Raw genomic sequence first — 22,959 nt, 5'->3', positions numbered from 1 at the left:
GGCCGAGTTCTTGGTTTTGCTGCCCAGTGTTCTCTGTGTGGGGCGGGGCCAGTGCTTGTCACCCTGAGGGACTCCTGGAGCGCCCCAATCATCTGCCCGTCTGTGCGTATATTTACCGAGAGGCTCATTAGTTTCCGCTGATAAGCAACATTCACTTTGTCATTAGGCTTCGCGATTAACCCTTCACGGGTACGCCTGGGCGCATCCGATCCCAGTCCATGTCATGTCAATTTACAGTCCAGTGCAACAAGTCTTGAGGTGAGAGTTGACTTTTATTGCTGGTGCCACCATCTAGGGGGCAGAATATAGCACTATCTGGGGTTTGACAGCTGAGTGTACAGCGTTCGGGATTCGTGGTCCTGAGGTTCCTGGTTCGATCCCTGGTGAAGGCAGAAACAAATGGACAGTTTCTTTCACCCAGATGCTCCTGTTCATCTAGCAGTAAATAGGTACCTGGGAGTTAAGCAGCTGCTACGGGCTGCTTCCTGGGAACCCGTTCTCGCAAATTCGTATAGTCAATATTGACTTATTAACTACGTGCATAGGTGACATACTAAACATAATAGATACCCTTAAAAAGCTTCATAGAAAACACCGACCTTACCTAACCTTGTTAGTATCTTAAGATAAGCATCTTATTGCTTCGTAATTACAATTATTACTTAACCTATACCTATAATAGGTTAAGTAACAATTGTAATTACGAAGCTATAAGATGCTTATCTTAAGATAATAACAAGGTTAGGTAAGGTCGGTGTTTTCTATGAAGCTTTTTAAGGGTATCTATTATGTTTAGTATGTCACCTATGCACTTATTAAATAAGTCAATATTGACTTTACGAATTTGCGAGAACGGGTTGTCCTGGGGGTGTGTAACAAAAAAGGAGGCCTGGTCGAGGACCGGGCCGCGGGGACGCTAAGCCCCGAAGTCGACTAAAGATAACCGGGCCAACAGTAACCCATAAGACGGGTGGAAACTGTTTACAGCCACCAGAGCAGCCACTCCCCGGGGTTGGTACATCAGGAAAGCACATGATTTACCCATGAGATCTTTCACATTATTGGTAATTGGATGTTTTCCTAATGTGAACATGAGGTTTAGCCAACGGAATGTATTCGCCTCGTAAGGGGTCATCAAGAGGGGCGGAGCTTAGGAGTAAGCAGTTCAGGAGTTTGAATGTTCCGCCCAACATCAGCTCGAGTGTGTACAACACAACACCATTTCTCATGATCTACTGTTTGAGATCAGTTCGGTCCCTAAGATTGATTTTTTATGCATTTATTTGATTGATTAATTTCAATACAATTGAGTTATATTTAGGATTAATATTGGATTATATAGGACTGTCATATTTACAAAAATTTTATCTGAAATTTATTAAGTTTCATATAGTTTGTAATGTTAGGCTTTCATATGTTTTGTCACGTCACGTTTTCATATAGTTTGTCGTGTTACACTTGTTACATATTACACTTATCACGTTTTCATGTATTTTGCAATATTCTCATACATTTTATCATGCTGTGACATGTTCAGCGCAGCTTATCATACCAAGTCACTAAATGCTTAGAAAACTGACGAGCTTATTTGTGTGATTCGTAAAGATCGGGACCAAAAAGTTTTAATAATTCGCGTGAAAGTCGATGTCTAAAAAGTTCAAGTTAAAGGTTATAATTCATGTATGTATTATGTGCAGACACAAATCACTGTTTATTATATAATCCCCACGCCTGCAGTGCAGGTCGTTAGGATCCCCCACTCCTGTAGTGCAGGTCGTTAGGATCCCCACGCCTGCAGTGCAGGTCGTTAGGATCCCCCACTCCTGTAGTGCAGATCGTTAGGATCCCCACTCCTGTAGTGCAGGTCGTTAGGATCCCCACGCCTGTAGTGCAGGTCGTTAGGATCCCCACTCCTGTAGTGCAGGTCGTTAGGATCCCCACTCCTGTAGTGCAGGTCGTTAGGATCCCCACTCCTGTAGTGCAGGTCGTTAGGATCCCCACGCCTGTAGTGCAGGTCGTTAGGATCCCCACGCCTGTAGTGCAGGTCGTTAGGATCCCCACTCCTGTAGTGCAGGTCGTTAGGATCCCCACTCCTGTAGTGCAGGTCGTTAGGATCCCCACTCCTGTAGTGCAGGTCGTTAGGATCCCCCACTCCTGTAGTGAATACTGTGTTTTATAGATATATTTGAATGTGTTAAATAATTCGCAATTTCTTAGTTTGTTAAATCTCCGTTTGCCTAAATTTACCGGGAACAGGAGGCAGACGGCTTGTCAAAGGGTACCCCATTTGTCCTAGTATTATCGAGCTGGAGGAAGTCTACTACGGGCTCACCATAACCCGTCCTCGACTCAAGTCCATTACATCTAGCGGTCGACCCCACAGACGCATTCATAGATTTTTACATGCTGTTCCATTCAAAACGGTTATTTTCTCAACTATAAATTAATATTATAATAGCATATTGTGCATATATTGACATAGGTCAGGTTAGGTGTTTAGGTTCTGTAGGCGAGTATTTGTATTTGTAGTACGTGGGTGAAGCATTTATAGCGTTGTGATTCGAACAAAATTCGTTAGTGAAGCATTTGTTCCGGAGTGTTCGAACGTCATCAGTTGAGGCGTGTGTAAAGCATTTTTCATTCATAAACAGCTGGGGGTTTGGCGGGTGCATGGAATCACTTTTGGGTCTTTGTTTGGAGGACGGGCTGGCCGTGCTACTTGGAACTTTTTGTTCAGAGTAGCTGAATCTAAAACATCATCATCGAACGGGATTTTGAAATTCCGCCGTGGTTTGTCATTTACAGTTATAATAGCAACTCTATCGTTGCTCGTCTAATATATGAAAATGTTCTATTGATCCTTAGGCAAATAAAAAGATTGATTTTGACAATCCGTCACTTGCTGCAGGAAGCTCTTCGAGGAGCGTCAAGTAGTACAGATCGTTACGTAATACTATATAAGCTCTCTGCTTATATTGTATTACTCGGCGCTTTTGTTAACAAAATTGTATATTATTCTATGGTGTTATGAACCCCAGGTAGCCTAGTGAGGTAGCTACCTGGTGAAAGTTCTTCCACACACCTGACAAGAGATTAGGAGTCAGGAGAAGGAAGCTAATTAAGCAATCGTCAGTAAATTATGACTTAATAGAGACAAGCAGAGGACGAACATCTTATAGAAGCTAGATGAAATGTGATGTCGACATTTTGTGACGTGACTCGTCACTCGAGTTGCTACAGTCGTCAGGGATGGACGTATACGTCGTTGCCTCCTGGGAAGAAGAGAGAATATAGTTCTTAGTCTAGTGTTTGAGTGATGGCTACTTGTTACAAAGTGTGCTAGTTGCCGAGGACGTCGTACGTCATTTCTCGGTGATCTGAACGGTATTAAGGATGACCTGAAGCCTGCAGGATGGTCGTGTTCTGTGTGGGGACCCTAATGTGTTATATCCTAAGAGTGGAGGAAGGTGAGCAAGTGTTTGTGTGAAACCTGCCGGGCGACTTCGTAGACTAAGTCGGGACTATGAGACAGTCCAAAAGGCTTTTTGGTGGACGATCAAAAGTATATTAGGGCGCCAGTAAGCAAGATCGCCACATTATCACTTTCTGCGTTAGGCGCACTTAATTAGTTGATACATTGTTTATTATTGATCGATCGTAGGAATGTTTATGCACATAGATTGAATATTTTATTAAGATAGTGAATGAATATAAAGCGTTATAGATGGGACAGACTGGAGGCAGGAGCGGCACAAACTCGTTCGTCTGAGGTCAGTGAGCGACTGAGGGTGTGAAGCCCCAGGCAGCCTGCCAGAGGAGAATTTCGGTGTGGGCTCGTCCGTAAATGGGGGAGTACCCACCGCGGCAGGGCCGGCGTGCAGAAGGGTATATCAGGAGGAATTTATTTTGAGTAAATATATGTATTTATATTTTATTAGGAAAGCATATTATTATGGACTGGTAATGGAATTACAGGTTTGTGTGGGGAGAAGTTCGTGGTGGAATTTTGTGTCTGAGGGAGAATATATGGCGAATCTCAAAGTGTGGAGTTGAACTTGAACTGCAGGAGTACCTACCTGATTTTGAGGACCCAGAGACAGGATGTTCTTAGTGGTGGGCCTGGAGACGTAGAACAGAACAGATTGTGTGTGGTGTGAATAAGTCAGAGGTGTGTGTATAATGTAAGGGGTAGGCAGAGGTTGTATGGTGCGAGTAGTAGTCGGATGTATGTGTACGGTGGTAATAGTAGTCAGATGAGTGTATAGTATAAGTAGGCAGATGTGAGTATAATGGGACGAGTTTGTGTGTGTAGTGGGAAAAGTAGCCAGACATTACAAGAACGAACCACATACAGAAAGCTTTAGTATCAACACATTTTAGGAGAAAAAAAGAAAACGCTCAATTTTTTTTAGTCATCTATTTTTCCTAACTCTTAGGGCGACACGACTCTGAAACCATATAAATACCTGGCCTACTCTAGTCACGTGACCTCCTGTGGTGGTGTGCTGGGGGGAGGGAGGGAGGGGCGGGTAGTAGCAAGTGTGGGAGAGATTTGTGAAATCTGGAAGGGGGGTTGGGGGGGGGAGGAGAAAACAATTGACAGGTGTCCCACAGGCAGGTCACGTGACGACAGAGTACCCATCTCTGGTATACACAACACTAGGGGGGCAGGGGCAGAGGCCTGACGAGGAAGGGTTGAAAAGACAAAAAAATTGAACTCTTTTTGAGGGGGATGAGACTATGGGGGAGGGGGGGTGAGGGGACACGCTTAACCACTCTGACCCTCCTTTTAGAGATTATAATCCTTGAGGGCTCTTAATATTTAGCTTTGATATATATATACACGACTGACTGGGCACATACTGGAGTATGGGCATCAAATGTGTGCCCAGTCAAGGAGGCCGAGTGGTCGGGTATCTCCCGTCCCCCTCCCCGCCCGTCACCCCGCCCACCACGCCCGTCTGCTCCCCTTGCCTCCCTACACTACATAACGTTGGTCTCACATGACTCCATCGCCGTTTAAAAAGCTTTATACATACACAAGTTAGGTAACCTCTCTAGAATACATATACATCATATAAAGCTTGGAGCTCGATCAACACTCAAACATGGCCTATCATAAATGGATTATAAAGCTCTTTTTAGTGGGTTAAATTACAGATTGCCTACAAGACTTTACACGCTAAAGTGAAGAGAATTTGGAGCCCTTAGCAGTGAACGACCGACACACAACGACAAGTATGAGAGAGGGCCTCCATTGTCTGCCAACATTCATTACAAATTTTACAATACTTTATTTCAGCATTTTTACCAAAGAGTCAAATAGGTACAGGTGGATGGAGGTTGGGAGAGGGGGGGGGGGGAGGAAAGATATATACTGTACATATATGTATATATATATATATATAAAACCCAAAATCATTTTTAATATAAATTTCCAATCTATGAAGATCAGAAACACTTTTTTTTTCTTGTAATATAACGGTTTAGCTCCATTGTTGCTTTCGTTTAGTTTGTCAATCTGTCAGTATGTGTTGCTTGAGCAGCTTTGAGGGAGATGAAACATCACGACCAACGATTCCTGCCGACGCCACACCAGCGTCTTGACTACCGCTGGAGAGCGACACCAACGTCTTGGGCATCACTGGAGGATCTGACGCCTCGCTGGAGTGCGTCGCACGTACCGGTCGGCGAGGTCAACAGGGGTGGGGAGGGGGGGGAGAGGACTAGCACATGTGTGTGTGTGTGGGGGGGGGAGGGTATATACACGATCGTACGTGTGTGTGTAAGTGTGCGCGCGCAGGCTTAAGTGTTCATTAGGGCTTGGTTGTAGGTTGCTGTCGAGGTAGAATTGAGTTGTGGTGGTCCTGGAGGGCCGCTTAAGGCTGGTGATCTGATCGAGCTATATCATTTCGATCTGATATCCGGCTAAAAGCGGGTGGGGTCAGTGATCTATTGGATGGTGACCCGGTGTCAGGGGTCAAGGGAAGCCCACAGAATAACAGCTTGGTCTCGACCTGGTCTCTGGGCCATTACTATGTGTAGGTCTCTGAAGAGTGAGTGTTTATACTGGTGATGAGAGGGCGGGGGGGGGGACGACGGTGATGTGGGGAAAGATGTGACTGTGTAGGGGGTGATGTGCTGTAGCCAGGGTGATGAGTTATATTGATGCTTGTAGTTTTCGGCAATGTGCACGTGGAGATGACTGGTGGTGTGATGACGAGGAACCTACGAGGACAATCTTAAGAATGTCCCATACGTGTATTACTGTCCTGAGGTTGACACGCCAGAGGTGGACGTGTGAGGCCTGGACAAGACGGGTTAGAGCAGGTCTGATTGGGGTATGCCGAGATGGGAGAGGGAGGCTTGAGGCGGGCTGAGTTTATTGAGACCATGTTGGCTCTGGTCGGGTTGGGGCAGGCTAAGCTGAAGAGGACTCGAACGATGACGACCAGGTTGAGGCAGAACGGATTGGAGAGGGCTGGGTTGATTAAGGCTATCCTGGGACAACTCTGAAGTGGTAGATGTAGGTGGTGACGAAGGTGTGGCCGTGAACATAAAGACGCCCAAGGATCTGTTTGCAGGCGGATGGAGTGTGGGTGGATGGGGTGTGGGCGGTGCTGTGGGAGATGCCTGCCCTGATACGTGCGTGCTAGCCGGTATGGTCACAAACGAGGAAGTACCAGCTGATAGGGGAAAGGTTGTGGGTGTAGCTGTGGGAATCTGCAGGTGTGTCGGCGTGGGAGCATTTACAGATATGGGTGCATTTCCGGGTGCGGAGGCAAACGCTGAGGCGAGTGTGGGTGTTATGGGGTAGGTGGGCGACACAGGCACACAGCCGGTGAAGGTGGGTGTAGGTGTGTACGAGGTGGCTGGTCTCTTGAGAGGTAGCACTATGTGCGTCACCGTTCTGGGGAGTGCCTCAGTGTTCGTAAACCCGGCCGTGTTTGGTGCCCCGGGTGTAGATGGAGCCCCGGGTGTAGATGGAGCCCCGGGTGTGTTTGGATCCCCAGGCGTGGTTGGAGCCCCGGGCGAGGCTGGAATTCCGGGCGATGTTGGTGCTGCTAGCATTGCTTGTGGGTCCCCAGGCGTGGTTGGTGACCCAGGCAAGTCTGGGGCTCCGGGCGTGGTTGGGACTTCGCGCATGTCTTCAGACCACGGGGGCGAGGACGAAGTTTCGCGCGTGACTGTAGTTTCTGGCGCTGCTGAGGTGGCAAGCATGGTTCGTGTCCCAAACATTGTTGGGGACCCGCAAGTTATCAAGGCTCCGGGTGAGACTGGAGCCTCGGGCGTCGTTGGGGCCCCAAGCGGGGTTGTAGCCCCGGGTCTAGTTGGCTCACCGTGCGTGGTTGGATTTGTGGGCGTGGTTAAAGTCCGATGTGTAGCTGAGGCCCCATGCGTAGTGGCGAATGTAGGAACAAACACAGGTGTCGGGACTGTTGGTGCGAAGATCACGGGCGTTTGTGAAGATGAGGTTGTGACAGCGGGCGTGGGGGGGACACGGGCGGGGCTCACGGTGAACTGCTATGCCGGTGTTGATAGTCACAAGTGAATGGGACGGAGGTCCTCGGGGGAGACGGCCTGCGAGCACTGAGGACACTCGCTCTTCACGCCCTGCCAACGCAAACATTACCACCATTAAACATCATTTATTAACGTTAGCAGCAGTAGCATCCTTAACAACATTTAACGGTAAGAAAAAAAAAATATTAACATCATCCATAACACAAGAACAGTTTCACTGCAAGAGTTTGTGAGGCTGCTCCAGGGACTCGAACCCCGCTAGAGGAGCCACAATAAAAAAAACTACTTTTTTACTTTTTTTAATTATGAGAGTAAAATACAAACATTATAGATTCAGTCGAAGGGAAGGGGAATGGACTATCAGGAGAAAGCGCCAAGCCATTACGACCATATAGCACTTGGAAGGGATCAGGATAAGGATTTGGGATGGGACGGGGAGGACGGAATGGTGCCCAACCACTTGGACGGTCTGGGATTGAACGCCGATCTGCATGAAGAGAGACCGTCGCTTTACCGTCCAGCCCAAGTGGTTGGGCAGATTCGGTGGAACATACGTCTAGTATTTCTAATATAATGAATACTGCACTATGAAATAATAATATTGTTTAGCAAAATCTGACACACATACTGTCCACGTGAAGCCGTTTACGAAGCTTCGAATTGCAACACTCGTACATAAAATTGAAGACAAATTAACGCAAATGTTATATACATACAACATGTATGTTGACTGCTGGTTTGATGCTAAATGAGTTTATTTACACACACTAGATTTAAGATAAACAAAGTGTTTTCTGGTAGTGTGAAGGCTGCACGTGGGCGGTGTAAAGCAACAATGGTCACGAGAAGGTGTGGGATGGGCGTGCATACGTACCAGCGTGTGAGCCCAGCATGCCTCACAGAGCACGTGCCAGCACACCACAGACACAGCTGGGCGGTCGTACTCCGTCTGCGGGAGGAGGAGGAGAGAGAGTAGAGGAATGTCAGGGGACCTGCCTGGATGCTCCAAGCCTACTGCAACTTAGCAATATCATGAAATTATTGCACAAACAATGCAAACAGGAAACTGAATACAGGACAACTCTGCTGGCATTCTACAGTCCGCCGAGAAGAAAGGGCTCGCAGCCCTTCTGAAGAGATAGTGTGCAACACCTGCTGCCCCGGTCACTCACCTGACACACCAGACACTGGAACTTGGAGGGAGTGGCGCCGTCCCTCTCCAATACCCGCACCTTCTCCTTCAGGGCCTCCAGCTCCACACTCATGGGCTCCACCCTGCTGCTGGCGCCGCCCTCGCCGCTCTCCAGCACGCCGCCGCCTCCAGTCATCTCGGTATCTCCACTACGCTCGCCGCCCTCTCTGTGGCGATCTGCAGGAGTCGTGAAGAGGTTTAGTACCGCCATGGTCCGCACGCCGCGCATCCTCACTGCCCCGTTGGAAAGCACACGTTTACTAAAATGGCAAAGTGACTATAGTTGCGGCTGTTGTTTCAAGACTATATTTGACCCCCCCACAGACACAGTCCCGCCGTAGTACACCGAGTGGTGGACTCACCCAGGAGCTGAGGCTGCGCCCTGAGCAGGGAGGACACCCTCACTCGGCGCTGACCACACCACTCGTACTCCTCGTAGGGCCCGTCGCCCTCCACGTCCACCACCTCGTCCTCGCCGCCCCCCTGCAGGAGTCCGGACAACACGCCCCCGGACTGTGGTCCAGAGAGAGACAGTTTACTCACCACATCCCAAATTTGTCTATATTAATAAATGAAGAAAGATTTATTATTTTTAAGCTGCATGGACCTGCCCTGCCCTGTGTGGCAGTGCTTCAAATTGAAATGTGCTTCAATTTCGACCTATTGTCTGGTGTATGATAGTGTGGCCGTGAGTACGAGCAGCACATCACTCTGATGCATGCTCTTCCGTCACTCTGATCACACTCAAATTTGTATATTTAGTCAATAAAGATAGTAATAATAACGTGTTGCGTGAACATCTATAGTATTTGGGGCGAGAGAGGAGGGGAGGGTGAGGGAGAAGAGAGAGGGAAAATGGGGGGGGGTGATTTAAGGGAGAGGCGGAGGGTTGGTTGATGATTTCAGCCAAATAAATTAGATGAATGTGGAGAAGAGAGAGAGAGGAGACTCACCCGACGGAGGCAGGACTCGACGTGGGCGTGGAGGTCCTCTGGCGTGGTGGCGGACACTCGCTCTCCGCACACGGGGCATGCCGGCCCGCACTCCTCGCTGCGGCCCGACCGTCGCTTCTTGGCCCGCAGCCGCACCTGTCGGTTGGCCCGCACCCGCTGATATGTCTGCGGGAAACGGGGGAGAGCCAGAGGTGAGTCACGTGTGTGAGGGGGAGGGAAGGAGGGAGGGAGCCAGAGGTGAGTCACGTGTGTGAGGGGGAGGGAAGGAGGGAGGGAGCCAGAGGTGAGTCACGTGTGTGAGGGGGAGGGAAGGAGGGAGGGAGCCAGAGGTGAGTCACGTGTGTGAGGGGGAGGGAAGGAGGGAGGGAGCCAGAGGTGAGTCACGTGTGTGAGGGGGAGGGAAGGAGGGAGGGAGCCAGAGGTGAGTCACGTGTGTGAGGGGGAGGGAAGGAGGGAGGGAGCCAGAGGTGAGTCACGTGTGTGAGGGAGGAGGGAGGGAGCCAGAGGTGAGTCACGTGTGTGAGGGGGAGGGAAGGAGGGAGGGAGCCAGAGGTGAGTCACGTGTGTGAGGGGGAGGGAAGGAAGAAGGGAGCCAGAGGTGAGTCACGTGTGTGAGGGAGGAGGGAGGGAGCCAGAGGTGAGTCACGTGTGTGAGGGAGGAGGGAAGGAGGGAGGGAGCCAGAGGTGAGTCACGTGTGTGAGGGAGGAGGGAAGGAGGGAGGGAGCCAGAGGTGAGTCACGTGTGTGAGGGGGAGGGAAGGAGGGAGGGAGCCAGAGGTGAGTCACGTGTGTAGGAGTCCTGCAAGGTGAGAGGCACCAGGAGGAATACCTCAACATTCCTGACGGAAGCCCTACAAGTGGTGTCTTATGACGGTGGGGGGGAGCGGGGAGACCAGCTTGGCGGGACCTGAAGGAGGGTGGGGGGTGGGGAAGGTACCTATTTGGGGTTTAGGGTTTATTTTGAGGTGAGGGAAAGGGAGAAACTAAGGGGTGCGGGGGGTGACGACGAGGGGTCACAGATTGAAGGGGTCATCGGGGGGGGGGGGGGTGCCTCTGGTGAATAGGATTCGGGGTTAGGGGGGGGGGGTAAGGATCGGTGGTGGGGAAGCCTGTGGAGGATGTTGGGTGTCCATGGTGGGAAGGGAAAACATATACATATATATGTGTATTTTATATAATATATATATGTATAATATATATAATATATATATATATATATATATATATATATATATATATATATATATAATATATATATATAGTATATATATAAAATATATATATATATATATATATATATATATATATATATATATATATATATATATATATATATATATATATATATATATGTCATACCTAGTAGCCAGAACTCACTTCTCAGCCTACTATTCAAGGCCCGATTTGCCTAATAAGCCAAGTTTTCCTGAATTAATATATTTACTATAATTTTTTTCTTATGAAATGATAAAGCAACCATTTTCTCTATGTATGAGGTCAATTTTTTTTTATTGGAGTTAAAATTAACGTAGATATGTGCCCGAACCTAACCAACCCTACCTAACCTAACCTAACCTATATTTATAGGTAAGGTTAGGTTAGGTAGCCAAAAAAAGCTAGGTTAGGTTAGGTTAGGTAGGTTAGGTAGACGAAAAAACATTAATTCATGAAAACTTGGCTTATTAGGCAAATCGGGCCTTGAATAGTAGGCTGAGAAGTGCGTTCTGGCTATTAGGTACGACATATATATATATATATATATAATATATATATATATATATATATATATATAATATATATATATATATAATATATATATAATATATATATATATATATATATATATATAATATATATATATGTCGTACCTAGTAGCCAGAACGCACTTCTCAGCCTACTATGCAAGGCCCGATTTGCCTAATAAGCCAAGTTTTCATGAATTAATTGTTTTTCGACTACCTAACCTACCTAACCTAACCTAACCTAACATTTTCGGCCACCTAACATAACCTAACCTATAAAGATAGGTTAGGTTAGGTTAGGTAGGGTTGGTTAGGTTCGGTCATATATCTACGTTAATTTTAACTCCAATAAAAAAAAATTGATCTCATACATTATGAAATGGGTAGCTTTATCATTTCATAAGAAAAAAATTTGAGAAAACATTAATTCAGGAAAACTTGGTTTATTAGGCAAATAGGGCCTTGCATAGTAGGCTGAGAAGTGCGTTCTGGCTACTAGGTACGACATATATATAAATATAGAAGCGATTAAAGTTATATATAATAGAAATAATATATATAATAATAAAATAAAGAGCCTTAAACAGAACAACATGTGTGGAAGCATCGGAGTGTGTATATATGAATGCTACACAGTATTCATCTATAGACATCCACATATGGTGAAACACATGTGAAGAACCTCTCACACACTCACAGCTCCCTGACAAGAGGGAGCCAGCTTAGCTTAGCTGCCAACACCCACACATCGTGTCAGCAAGGCGGACAGCCCGCCTGCTTTCATACCTCTCACTGTATTTCCCACTTCTATACTTCCCTTCACCTATGCCTCTCCTTCCTCTTTACTCCCCCCCCCCCAAAAAAAAAAAAAGTGGGAAGGGGTTGGGAAGAGCAGGAGTAGGAGTTGGGGTCCTTTGGGTGGAGGGAACCAGAAGGGGGGGGGGCGCTTTTACAAGTCAGTGGGAGTAAAGGGGGGGGGGGTTGTAAGAGCTCATCTTGAGGTTATCTTGAGATAATTTCGGGGCTTTTAGTGTCCCCGCGGCCCGGTCCTCGACCAGGCCTCCACCCCCAGGAAGCAGCCTGTGACAGCTGACACCCAGGTACCTATTTTACTGCTAGGTAACAGGGGCATAGGGTGAAAGAAACTCTGCCCATTGTTTCTCGCCGGCGCCTGGGATCGAACCCAGGACCACAGGATCACAAGTCCAGTGTGCTGTCCGCTCGGCCGACCGGCTCCCTAAAGAGCCGGGCGATCATGGTGGGCTGCTGTACCAGAGAAGAAAATAATTGTACTTATGCAGGTTGTCATAATTCACTACTAAAAACTTGCGTTCTCCTGGTTAAGCACCATTCACCTGAATGCACAGTCCTACTCCCACCAGCTGTGGGAATGGGGAGGAGGTCTCATCTTAGGCCACCAGCTGTGGGAGTGTGGGCGTCTCATCTTGGGCCACCAGCTGTGGGAGTGGGGCGTCTCATCTTGGGCCACCAGCTGTGGGAGTGTGGGCGTCTCATCTTGGGCCACCAGCTGTGGGAGTGTGGCGTCTCATCTTAGGCCACCAGCTGTGGGAGTGTGGGCGTCTCATCTTGGGCCACCAGCTGTGGGAGTGTGGCGTCTCATCTTGGGCCACCAGCTGTGGGAGTGTGGCGTCTCATCTTAGGCCACCAGCTGTGGGAGTGTGGCGTCTCATCTTAGGCCACCAGCTGTGGGAGTGTGGGCGTCTCATCTTGGGCCACCAGCTGTGGGAGTGGGGCGTCTCATCTTGGGCCACCAGCTGTGGGAGTGTGGGCGTCTCATCTTGGGCCACCAGCTGTGGGAGTGGGGCGTCTCATCTTGGGCCACCAGCTGTGGGAGTGGGGCGTCTCATCTTAGGCCACCAGCTGTGGGAGTGTGGGCGTCTCATCTTGGGCCACCAGCTGTGGGAGTGGGGCGTCTCATCTTGGGCCACCAGCTGTGGGAGTGGGGCGTCTCATCTTGGGCCACCAGCTGTGGGAGTGGGGCGTCTCATCTTGGGCCACCAGCTGTGGGAGTGGGGCGTCTCATCTTGGGCCACCAGCTGTGGGAGTGGGGCGTCTCATCTTAGGCCACCAGCTGTGGGAGTGTGGGCGTCTCATCTTGGGCCACCAGCTGTGGGAGTGGGGCGTCTCATCTTGGGCCACCAGCTGTGGGAGTGGGGCGTCTCATCTTGGGCCACCAGCTGTGGGAGTGGGGCGTCTCATCTTGGGCCACCAGCTGTGGGAGTGGGGCGTCTCATCTTGGGCCACCAGCTGTGGGAGTGGGGCGTCTCATCTTGGGCCACCAGCTGTGGGAGTGGGGCGTCTCGTCTTGGGCCACCAGCTGTGGGAGTGGGGCGTCTCATCTTGGGCCACCAGCTGTGGGAGTGGGGCGTCTCATCTTGGGCCACCAGCTGTGGGAGTGGGGCGTCTCATCTTGGGCCACCAGCTGTGGGAGTGGGGCGTCTCATCTTGGGCCACCAGCTGTGGGAGCGGGGCGTCTCATCTTGGGCCACCAGCTGTGGGAGTGGGGCGTCTCATCTTGGGCCACCAGCTGTAGGAGTGGGGCGTCTCATCTTGGGCCACCAGCTGTGGGAGCGGGGCGTCTCATCTTGGGCCACCAGCTGTGGGAGTGTGGCGTCTCATCTTGGAGTAATCTTTCTAACTCTGGGTCTTCTAACATAAAGACGGTGTTCCACACCCCGGTGGCTTGGTGCTGTAGTCTGATGTTCAGGAGTTGTATGTTCAGAAGTTCATGGAGCTCCTGGATTGTCTGATCATATATTGGACGGTGTTGTGTTGCTCTCCTGGGCGCCTTGCTTAACACTACTCGTAGTTTTTGCGTTAGTTGTCTTTAAGGTGTGTAGTGGTACAGGGGATATTGTAGATGCGGGCGGATTAGAGCCGTATATAGGTGTATGTTCTTGCTAAGGCTTCGTAATCTCAGTTGATTTAAGGCTGTTTTTGCTTTGTTTAATCTGTCCTTTATGTGAAATTTTATCCCTGATTTATTAATCTGGTGTAATATACCACATATTGTAGATATCTCGCCTTGTAATATCTCGACCGCACCCCCCGCTACTACCACTGAGCTATCCGTGCAATCTCCGCTCTTTCTATGGTAATAACAGATGCTATCGATCATGTAAGATGTTAACACTCGGGCCGTCATACGAAGACGTAAACCAGTAAACAGAAGAGAGAGCGAGAGAGAGAGAGAGAGAGAGAGAGAGAGAGAGAGAGAGAGAGAGAGAGAGAGAGAGAGAGAGAGAGAGCGAGAGAGCGAGAGAGCGAGAGAGAGAGAGAGAGAGAGAGCGAGAGAGAGAGAGCGAGAGAGAGAGAGCGAGAGAAAGAGCGAGAGAGAGAGAGAGAGAGAGAGAGAGAGAGAGAGAGAGAGAGAGAGAGAGAGAGAGAGAGAGAGAGAGAGAGAGAGGGGGGGGAAGAGTGAGGCAGAGCGAGAACGAGAGCAAGGGAGGGAGAACGAGAGCGAGTGAGGGCGAGGGAGAGTGAGACAGAAAGATAGAGATAATCGTAGTCACAGCCTATCGTATGAGTTACCGAGTGACGCTGCCACCACCCTGAGTTACCGGACAGGGGACCGGAGTGAGAGTCGTAGGTCTTGCAGATGGAATAACCTACCAGGACAGGTGTAGGGGACAATTGAACGGTACAAGGATCCTGGCCTGACACTCGAATAATCCTGACCCCTTGGGGAACTATAGTGTACACAAGAATAAGGCGGGACACACCCAATACTAACACCTCAACACGGAAGACGGACGGGGGGAGGAGTACTGAATAATTAAGGACACTAGGTCACTAGGGCAAAGGGGACGGTAGGCCCAATATCACTAAGACAAGGAACCATTAATACACATTTTATAACTCTTAATATATGACTTTATTTGAAAATAATTAAATAAGACACTCCCTAACTATATTCCCTACTAGAGGCTATGAGTACTGAATGAGGTGCTTTAGTACAAGAGAGCCGTACTTACTCGTATGTTGTTCCACAGTTTTTCTGGAGCTTATGTTCCTTCCGAGTCCACACACACCTCCCTACTGGGCTACGCCCACTCTACTGTCTGTCCCATGATCTGCTGCTCCTCAGCTGAACATGAGGGTTTTGCATTTGATGTTTAGGGGTTAATCCCTGAAGATTATCATGACGGCATCAACTCTGACCTCTTCGTGATTCGATGACCGTTGACCTGACTCTATGGCTAACTGTACAGAGGTGTAACTTTTACATTGTCTGCTGCCGCCTGACTGGCGCCCGTGGTTTGTTCATCCTCCACGTGGCTTGTTCATGCTGTTATGATGTTCATGTACTATGTACTGCTCTCTTGTTACACTGGAGCCCCGGTATTCTGCAGACTTCCGCATATGGGATCGGGCGGTCGTGAAGGATAATGGGGTCTGGGTTTCTTTTTGCAATGGTACTCGTGCTGAGGTAAACACTTAGGTAGAGTGGGTGTTGAGCTGGGGAGAGGGAGGGGGCTGGGTAAGGGCGGGGTGGGGTGGGGTACGTTGGGGGATGGGCGCGAGGAGGGGGGGGGGGGGCAAGGGAGGAACCCTCCGCCTCCTAAGATTTACATTCAGACAAGTGAAGAAGAAGCAATTTGAGTGTCTTTACAGCCCGACTTAACACTCTTCACCGCCACCATGTAATAAGGTGATAGCCCTTTTATATTTACTATTTGTGCCGCCGCAGAATCGAGCTATTAGCTCTTGGACCCCGGCTTTTTAACCAATTGATTTTCTGTATTATGTCTATTAAATATATTTCTCTCTAAAACACACACACACACACGGGATGTGTGTAGCTTCCTGCTACGCATCCCGAAGCATCCCGTAGCAGCTGTCTTAACTCCCAGCTATCTACCTTCTGCTAGGTGAACAGATGCATCAGGGTAAAATAAATTCTGCCCATTTATTTCTGCCACGGTCGGGAATCTAACCCGGACCCTTAGGACTACGATCCCTGAGCGCTGTCCACTCAAAGGGGGGTGGAGTTTCGAGCATGTTTTGACCACCCCAAGACCCAAGGCTCCTCCCCTCGTTAACAGAGAACCAATAGGACTGAAAGGTCACACCCAATTCTGGAAGTGCCTCAAGGTCTTTGCCTCCCTGGCTTCAGCGACCAGGACCAGCGTCTGCCTGGAGACTGAAGACCTGATACTTCGGACCTCAGGATTGGTTCTTGGATTGGGAGGAAGGATGGGGAGGAGGGAGAAAGGTGCGTGGTTTTGGACACCCCTACTCTTAGGGGAGTGAGGGAACCTTACCTTACCTTGCGGTTACCTTGCCTTGTTTCCTGGGGAGTCAACCCTGGAAACACAAACCGTAACTGTCTCTATTTTCCTCTTGTTACAACTTGTAATAAAGTTGTTACATCTTGGCTTAACGTGTTAATGACGTATTAGAACGTTGTTACAACTTGCTATATTGGTTGTTATAACTGGTTAGGTGTTAAAACTTGTTCGAACGTTGTACCAACGTCGTAGTTTCGGTGTGTGTTTGGCGGGAAGGTCCTCGCGGCCCGGTCTCTGACCTGGCCTCCTCTCTGACCAGGAACGTTTAGGGAAGTGAGGGAAGAGTTAGGGAAGTGAGGGAAGTTAGGAGAGGGGGAACGTTAGTGTGTGGTGGGGGGGCACAGGGAAGGATCGAGTGGGCTGCCAATATACGGGTAGAGAATTTAACTAAGTGTGATCCACGGATTGTACTACCGCCCTGTAATTTTAAGTACTAATTCCCCTGTTCAAGCACACTTAAGCCTATCAATTTCATTTGCCTTCATATGGGGGACTAATTTAGCTAGGATGTTCACCTCAACAATACAAAATTGTTACAATTAATACTCAGGGGTTTTGTAATTTAAGTCTGTTCTGCATACTAGTAGGCTGGTCCTTTAATTTTGCGTAGTCCTTCCTTTGTTGTACTGCTTGATTTACTTGTCAAATGACGCCTCCCAGTGTCACTTAATATTACCAGAGAAGCGGTGAACGTTAGCTTCTTCAGTCACGTTATTGTGACTCCTCATCTGCACCAGAGAAGCAGTGAAGTGGTGAATGGCCAATACACAGGCACTCCCCATTCCTAACTTCCTTCCCTGGACGTGGCGAGAACTGCAGTGAGGTAGACAGGTGTTATGTGAGTTTAAATATCTGATTGAACTTATCATTAGCCAGTGTGGTCTGGCCTGGCGCCGCCAGAATCCTGTGTGAACTGACTATTTGTTTCAGTGAAATATTTTGAATCCATTTATGGCAGTGTCTACGGAGAAGTGAGGTTTAGCATTTTGTGCCCCTTAGTGGTCTTGTTGTACCTGTTTTATCCCACTTTTTCTCATTTTAAAGATAAAGAGGCTTCTCAGTATCTCGTATGTTGCCATCGTGTCTCCCTTCATTTCTCAACTCTCCAGAGTTGTGAGGTGTAATTCCCTTAACCTATCCTTATAGTTTTAGCTTTTTTAGCTCTGGCTCAAACCTTGCTGCGAACCTTTGTACTTCTTCCGTTTTGGTCTGATGCTTTATAAGGAGAGGCTTCTTAAACTCTTTCCTATCTTATATCTGAAGTTTCTGAACGATATTCTTATATTTCATTGCATTTTCCAGGTCCCATAGTTAATATCCATACAGATTAAGACATGGATTGTTGAATGCCTTTACTTTTAACCAGGTATCAAGCCCATCACTTTGGCATTTGTTCTGACGTGTAAGATCTCTACCAACACTTGAAAAATGTACAAGTGAGCGAGCCCTTTGAAGACAATGTTCCAGATGCGTTTCAGAATACTTTACTGGACTCTACCTAGTATTGTAGTTAAAAATCCGGCTACAACGAGTCCTGTGAGATGAAAGCAACATTCCCCACAACTGAGCGTCAGGATATATTCTGCACTATATATCTTTCACGCATATATCTACACATTTTTATTCCATAGTATCTTTGGCTGGTGCCAACAGAACTAGATCATCAGGGTAAGAGAAAACATTGGATTATGTGACAGCCAGCTCTATGACTCTCAGCTCTATGACTCTCAGCTCTATGACTCTCAGCTCTATGACTCAGCTCTATGACTCTCAGCTCTATGACTCTCAGCTCTATGACTCTCAGCTCTATGACTCTATAACTCTTATATAATGGATCAAGACAAAAAGCAGGTAATAAAGGACTAAAAACAGCACCTAATTTAACCCCCCCATTTGCTAGTAATAATTCTTCAGAGACGACAATATTACGGTTCCACTGCTGCTCTCCCTACTTCATAAGAAATATATAAGTATTACTGTACATTTTTTTTTCAACAATTATCTAAAAAAAAAAAATGTTTGGTGTTCAACTTTGCCCAAAGCTTTGGAAGCATCAATAAGAGAGAGAGAGAGAGAGAGAGAGAGAGAGAGAGAGAGAGAGAGAGAGAGAGAGAGAGAGAGAGAGAGAGAGAGAGAGAGAGAGAGAGAGAGAGAGAGCAAGGCTGCCCTTTTGAGATGTATAACTAAATATTCTCCTCCCCCAGGAAACTAGGAACCGTTTCTAGAGTAACAAGTATCGTATGCAAACTGAAAGTCAAGAGGTTGTCTAGTTCGTCAGCTTGAAATTTAGTATATAATCAAATACTTAGCTGAATGATTTAAAAAGTTCTGGGTATCGGGAGGGCTTTATACAATATATATATTGCGTATACTCCACTGTATCGTGTGTCTAATGCATGCTATATAAATATAATTATGATTATTGGGAGAAAATCCAGCAGGGTTGTGAGGTGGTAATCCGGGTATTGCCAGTCAATGCCCGGATTTCTGTGTGATTATAATTTACTATTATCATTAATACTATAGTAATTACGGGCTCACCATAGCCCGTGCTGCATGGACACTTCCTTCTGAATAGCTAAATCTCTAACAACAACAATATTAATACTATGTTGCGGGGGTAATGGCTCTATAGTCGTCAGACAAGAGCACAGAGGCCGCCGGACTTCGGAATGTAGGGAAGGAAGAACATTGTCAACAAACGAGGCTGTGTGTGTGTGTGTGTGTGTGTGTGTGTGTGTGTGTGTGTGTGTGTGTGTGTGTGTGTGTGTAGCTCCTGGGTACTTACATCCCAGCCGGGGTCGCGGGCGCGGGCGTGGATTGGATGTGGGCTGAGAGGCGACGTGACTGAGGCGGCGACGCTGGTGACTGCTGAAGACGAGGGCGTGGTGGTGGTGGACGTGGAGGTAGTGGGCGTGGGCGTGCGCTGGGAGAGTGGGCGGGTCTGGGGAAGACGGACCAGCTTGTCCAGCTCGTGGGTGAGGTGAGCGTCCATCTCCCCGGGTCGTAGTGTCACCCCACACACAGGGCACCATGACTCTCCAGGGCGGGGCTTGCGTCCTGGAAGGCGTACAACAGTGTTAGTACAGGGCACCACCACTCTCCAGGGCGGGGCTTGCGTCCTGGAAGGTGTACAACAGTGTTAGTACAGGGCACCACGACTCTCCAGGGCGGGGTTTAAGACACCCCTCCCCCTACTAATCTACACCACTACTGAACACCTTCCTGGACAAATCTGGGCTTTCGAGGTCGATTTAACAGAGGCTCGACATTGACACGATCGATCCTCTGTTGTTTAATGATTCCCTCGAGCATGTTTGGACCTCTGGGAGAAGATCGGACCATTCTTAGAATATCGGGTCAAGAAAGAAGAGACCACTGGTAAATATTAGACCAGACCTCTGTTAGTCGCCAGAGCCAGTGAGCCTATGAAGACCCGGACCAGAGCCCGGATTAGCCCTGCTGTTTACGTCATCATCAGTGAAACAAACAAGCAAAAACACATTCCTGGCCCGAGACGCTTCATCGCCGTCAATCGCGCCTAACAAGCGGGTGAAACAATCGTGTATTGTGGGGGTCGTTACCTCGCTGCCCAACCACCCCATAACGAATTGCGTCAATTACGGAGCAGGTGTGAAAGGAACGGTATGATTGTGACCCCTTTACCTCACACACTTCGACCCCCCCCCCTCTCCCTCCCACATTACCACTTTGCATCCCCACACCCCATGTAACACCCCCCCATGCCCACCCCCCCCCCCCCCCCACACACGCACACAAACCCAGTGAGCGGGTTAACGAATATCGCTGCAGTGACCAAATATCAGCCCTGCATTGCCAGGTCTAGGGCCGCAGAGCTACATACAACTAGGCCAGGGCTACCCTTCACGGGCTACACACCACCCCTGTAGCCTCATTTGCCTCAGCCAAGCTCACCCTCCACGTCAACACCGAAAACAAAGAAATATATGAGAGAGAGAGAGAGAGAGAGAGAGAGAGAGAGAGAGAGAGAGAGAGAGAGAGAGAGAGAGAGAGAGAGAGAGAGAGAGAGAGAGAGAGCGCGAACGAACGAACGAACGAACGAACGAACGAACGAACACAGCGTGACGGTATGGGGCCAAGTCAGCGTGAAAACATTAGCGGGCGATATGTTAGTGTGAGTTGACGGGTGAGTGCGTGTGGCGAGGCGACCCCCCGCCACCCTACCATTGTGCACGCTTTGCAACAATACCCAATGTGTCTTGTTGCACTGCACGCATGGTTATGGGGGTGGAGGGAGGGGGGGGGGTGAAGTGTACTTTCCTATCAGAGCTTACCTACTAGCCTCTCTTAAAGTTGTAGACGGAGTAGTTGTTGTTGTTTAAGATTTGCTACTTGGAAAAAAAAGTTCCATGTAGTACGGGCTATGGTGAGCCCGTGTAGACGGAGTTGACTTTCACAGCTTCTTCTTTCAGTGCATTCCACAACAGTGTGATGTAACTATGACTGAGTCACTGGAGCGGGAGGAACTCCATTACCCGCACCAGAGGGTGTGCGGCCCGCCAAATACACACCGAAACTACGACGTTGGTACAACGTTCGAACAAGTTTTAACACCTAACCAGTTATAACAACCAATATAGCAAGTTGTAACAACGTTCTAATACGTCATAAACACGTTAAGCCAAGATGTAACAACTTTATTTCAAGTTGTAACAAGCGGAAAATAGACAGTTTTGGTTTGTGTTTCCAGGGGGGTTACTTAAAAAAAAAAATGGACTTGGTACCATAGAGCTTAGAGCCTCCAGACGCTTAGCGTTGGTCGGGCGGGACTCCAGGGTGTGTGTGGGTGTGGGTGACCTTTAGCATATCATGGTTCAGGGGTTAAGGGGCGCGCGTCCGGGGTGAGCCATGATGCTGTTCCCATCCCAGTCCTGCTCCACCATCAATGGTGTCTAAGAAATGTGTAAGTACTTCAGTCATGATGATGTACTGCCGGGAATCTTAGCGAAGTATAAGAAATGTGCTTACTGTAGGTGTAGCCTGTACATGACTGTAAAGCTGCCGCCCAGTTGGGTGGGTGTGGAGCACATAACTGTAAAGCTGCCGCCCAGTTGGGTGGGTGTGGAGCACATGACTGTAAAGCTGCCGCCCAGTTGGGTGGGTGTGGAGCACATGACTGTAAAGCTGCCGCCCAGTTGGGTGGGTGTGGAGCACATGACTGTAAAGCTGCCGCCCAGTTGGGTGGGTGTGGAGCACATGACTGTAAAGCTGCCGCCCAGTTGGGTGGGTGTGGAGCACATGACTGTAAAGCTGCCATCCAGTTGGGTGGGTGTGGAGCACATGACTGTAAAGCTGCCGCCCAGTTGGGTGGGTGTGGAGCAACACTAGTAACTGTGTGACTCACTACAGATGTATAGTGACTGTTTTGAGCTTCTTGTTGAATCACTGGTGATATAAAAAGATTACTGATCTGTATATGTATTTGTGTATATGATTATATAATATATAATATATATATAACATATATATATATAACATATATATATAACATATATATATAACATATATATATATATAACATCTTGAGGTTATATCTTGAGATGATTTCGGGGCTTTTTAGTGTCCCCGCGGCCCGGTCCTCGACCAGGCCTCCACCCCCAGGAAGCAGCCCGTGACAGCTGACTAACTCCCAGGTACCTATTTACTGCTAGGTAACAGGGGCATTCAGGGTGAAAGAAACTTTGCCCATTTGTTTCTGCCTCGTGCGGGAATCGAACCCGCGCCACAGAATTACGAATCCTGCGTGCTATCCACCAGGCTACGAGGCCTCCCTATATATATATATATATGTTATATGTATGTTATACAGTATATATATTATATATATATATATATATATATATATATATATAACATATATATATATATAACATATATATATATATATATAACATATATATAACATTAACAACTGTGTAACTAACTTCACAAGAGTGTCACTTGCTCAGCTGAACTAACTATGGGGTTCAGTTCCTGAACCCATTATGTGCCTCTGTAACCCTTTCCACCACCGCCCACGGGATGGGTATGGGGTGCATAATAAAGAAAGAAATTGAAATCCTGCTCCAAACATTTTCTCACTTCTGGGATCCTCATTTAATGTTTACAATGAAATTTTCTGAACTAGTATTACAAATCCTTCGACTACTTCCAGTATTTTAAACCAGACGTGTGTGTGTGTGTGTGTGTGTGTG

At 48.1% G+C, this 22,959-nt stretch overlaps 2 protein-coding genes across 3 annotated transcripts in view; both read right to left on the bottom strand.

The window, feature by feature from the left end:
* Window positions 1-4,398: 4,398 nt before the first annotated feature.
* The window catches only part of LOC123761720 (E3 ubiquitin-protein ligase RNF220), a 151,465-nt gene continuing 132,904 nt past the window's right edge, over window positions 4,399-22,959 (bottom strand). The window contains exons 4-9 of one of the 2 annotated variants that reach the window (XM_045747853.2): window positions 19,512-19,783; window positions 9,670-9,834; window positions 9,079-9,229; window positions 8,697-8,950; window positions 8,399-8,473; window positions 4,399-7,614 (exon numbers count right to left, since the gene is read on the bottom strand). In XM_045747853.2, the coding sequence (XP_045603809.1) occupies window positions 7,543-7,614; window positions 8,399-8,473; window positions 8,697-8,950; window positions 9,079-9,229; window positions 9,670-9,834; window positions 19,512-19,783 (989 nt within the window). In that variant the 3' untranslated portion in view covers window positions 4,399-7,542. The remainder of the gene's footprint in view (window positions 7,615-8,398; window positions 8,474-8,696; window positions 8,951-9,078; window positions 9,230-9,669; window positions 9,835-19,511; window positions 19,784-22,959) is intronic. The other variant, XM_045747854.2, reaches the window with a different exon arrangement.
* On the bottom strand, window positions 6,322-7,221 carry LOC123761830 (uncharacterized). Its single transcript, XM_045748050.1, has one exon. It carries the CDS (start codon window positions 7,219-7,221, stop codon window positions 6,322-6,324), a length of 900 nt encoding a protein of 299 aa, XP_045604006.1.

The sequence above is a fragment of the Procambarus clarkii genome, chromosome 24 (genome assembly GCF_040958095.1).
Source record: "Procambarus clarkii isolate CNS0578487 chromosome 24, FALCON_Pclarkii_2.0, whole genome shotgun sequence".
Taxonomy (NCBI): Eukaryota; Metazoa; Arthropoda; class Malacostraca; order Decapoda; family Cambaridae; genus Procambarus; species Procambarus clarkii.
The sequence above is the reverse complement of the archived record's forward strand: the minus strand, read 5'-3'. Positions and strand labels throughout refer to the sequence as shown.

Coding starts and splice junctions, on each gene's coding strand:
- LOC123761830 (XM_045748050.1), bottom strand. CDS start 7,221: ATGCTTGCCACCTCAGCAGCGCCAGAAACTACAGTCACGCGCGAAACT.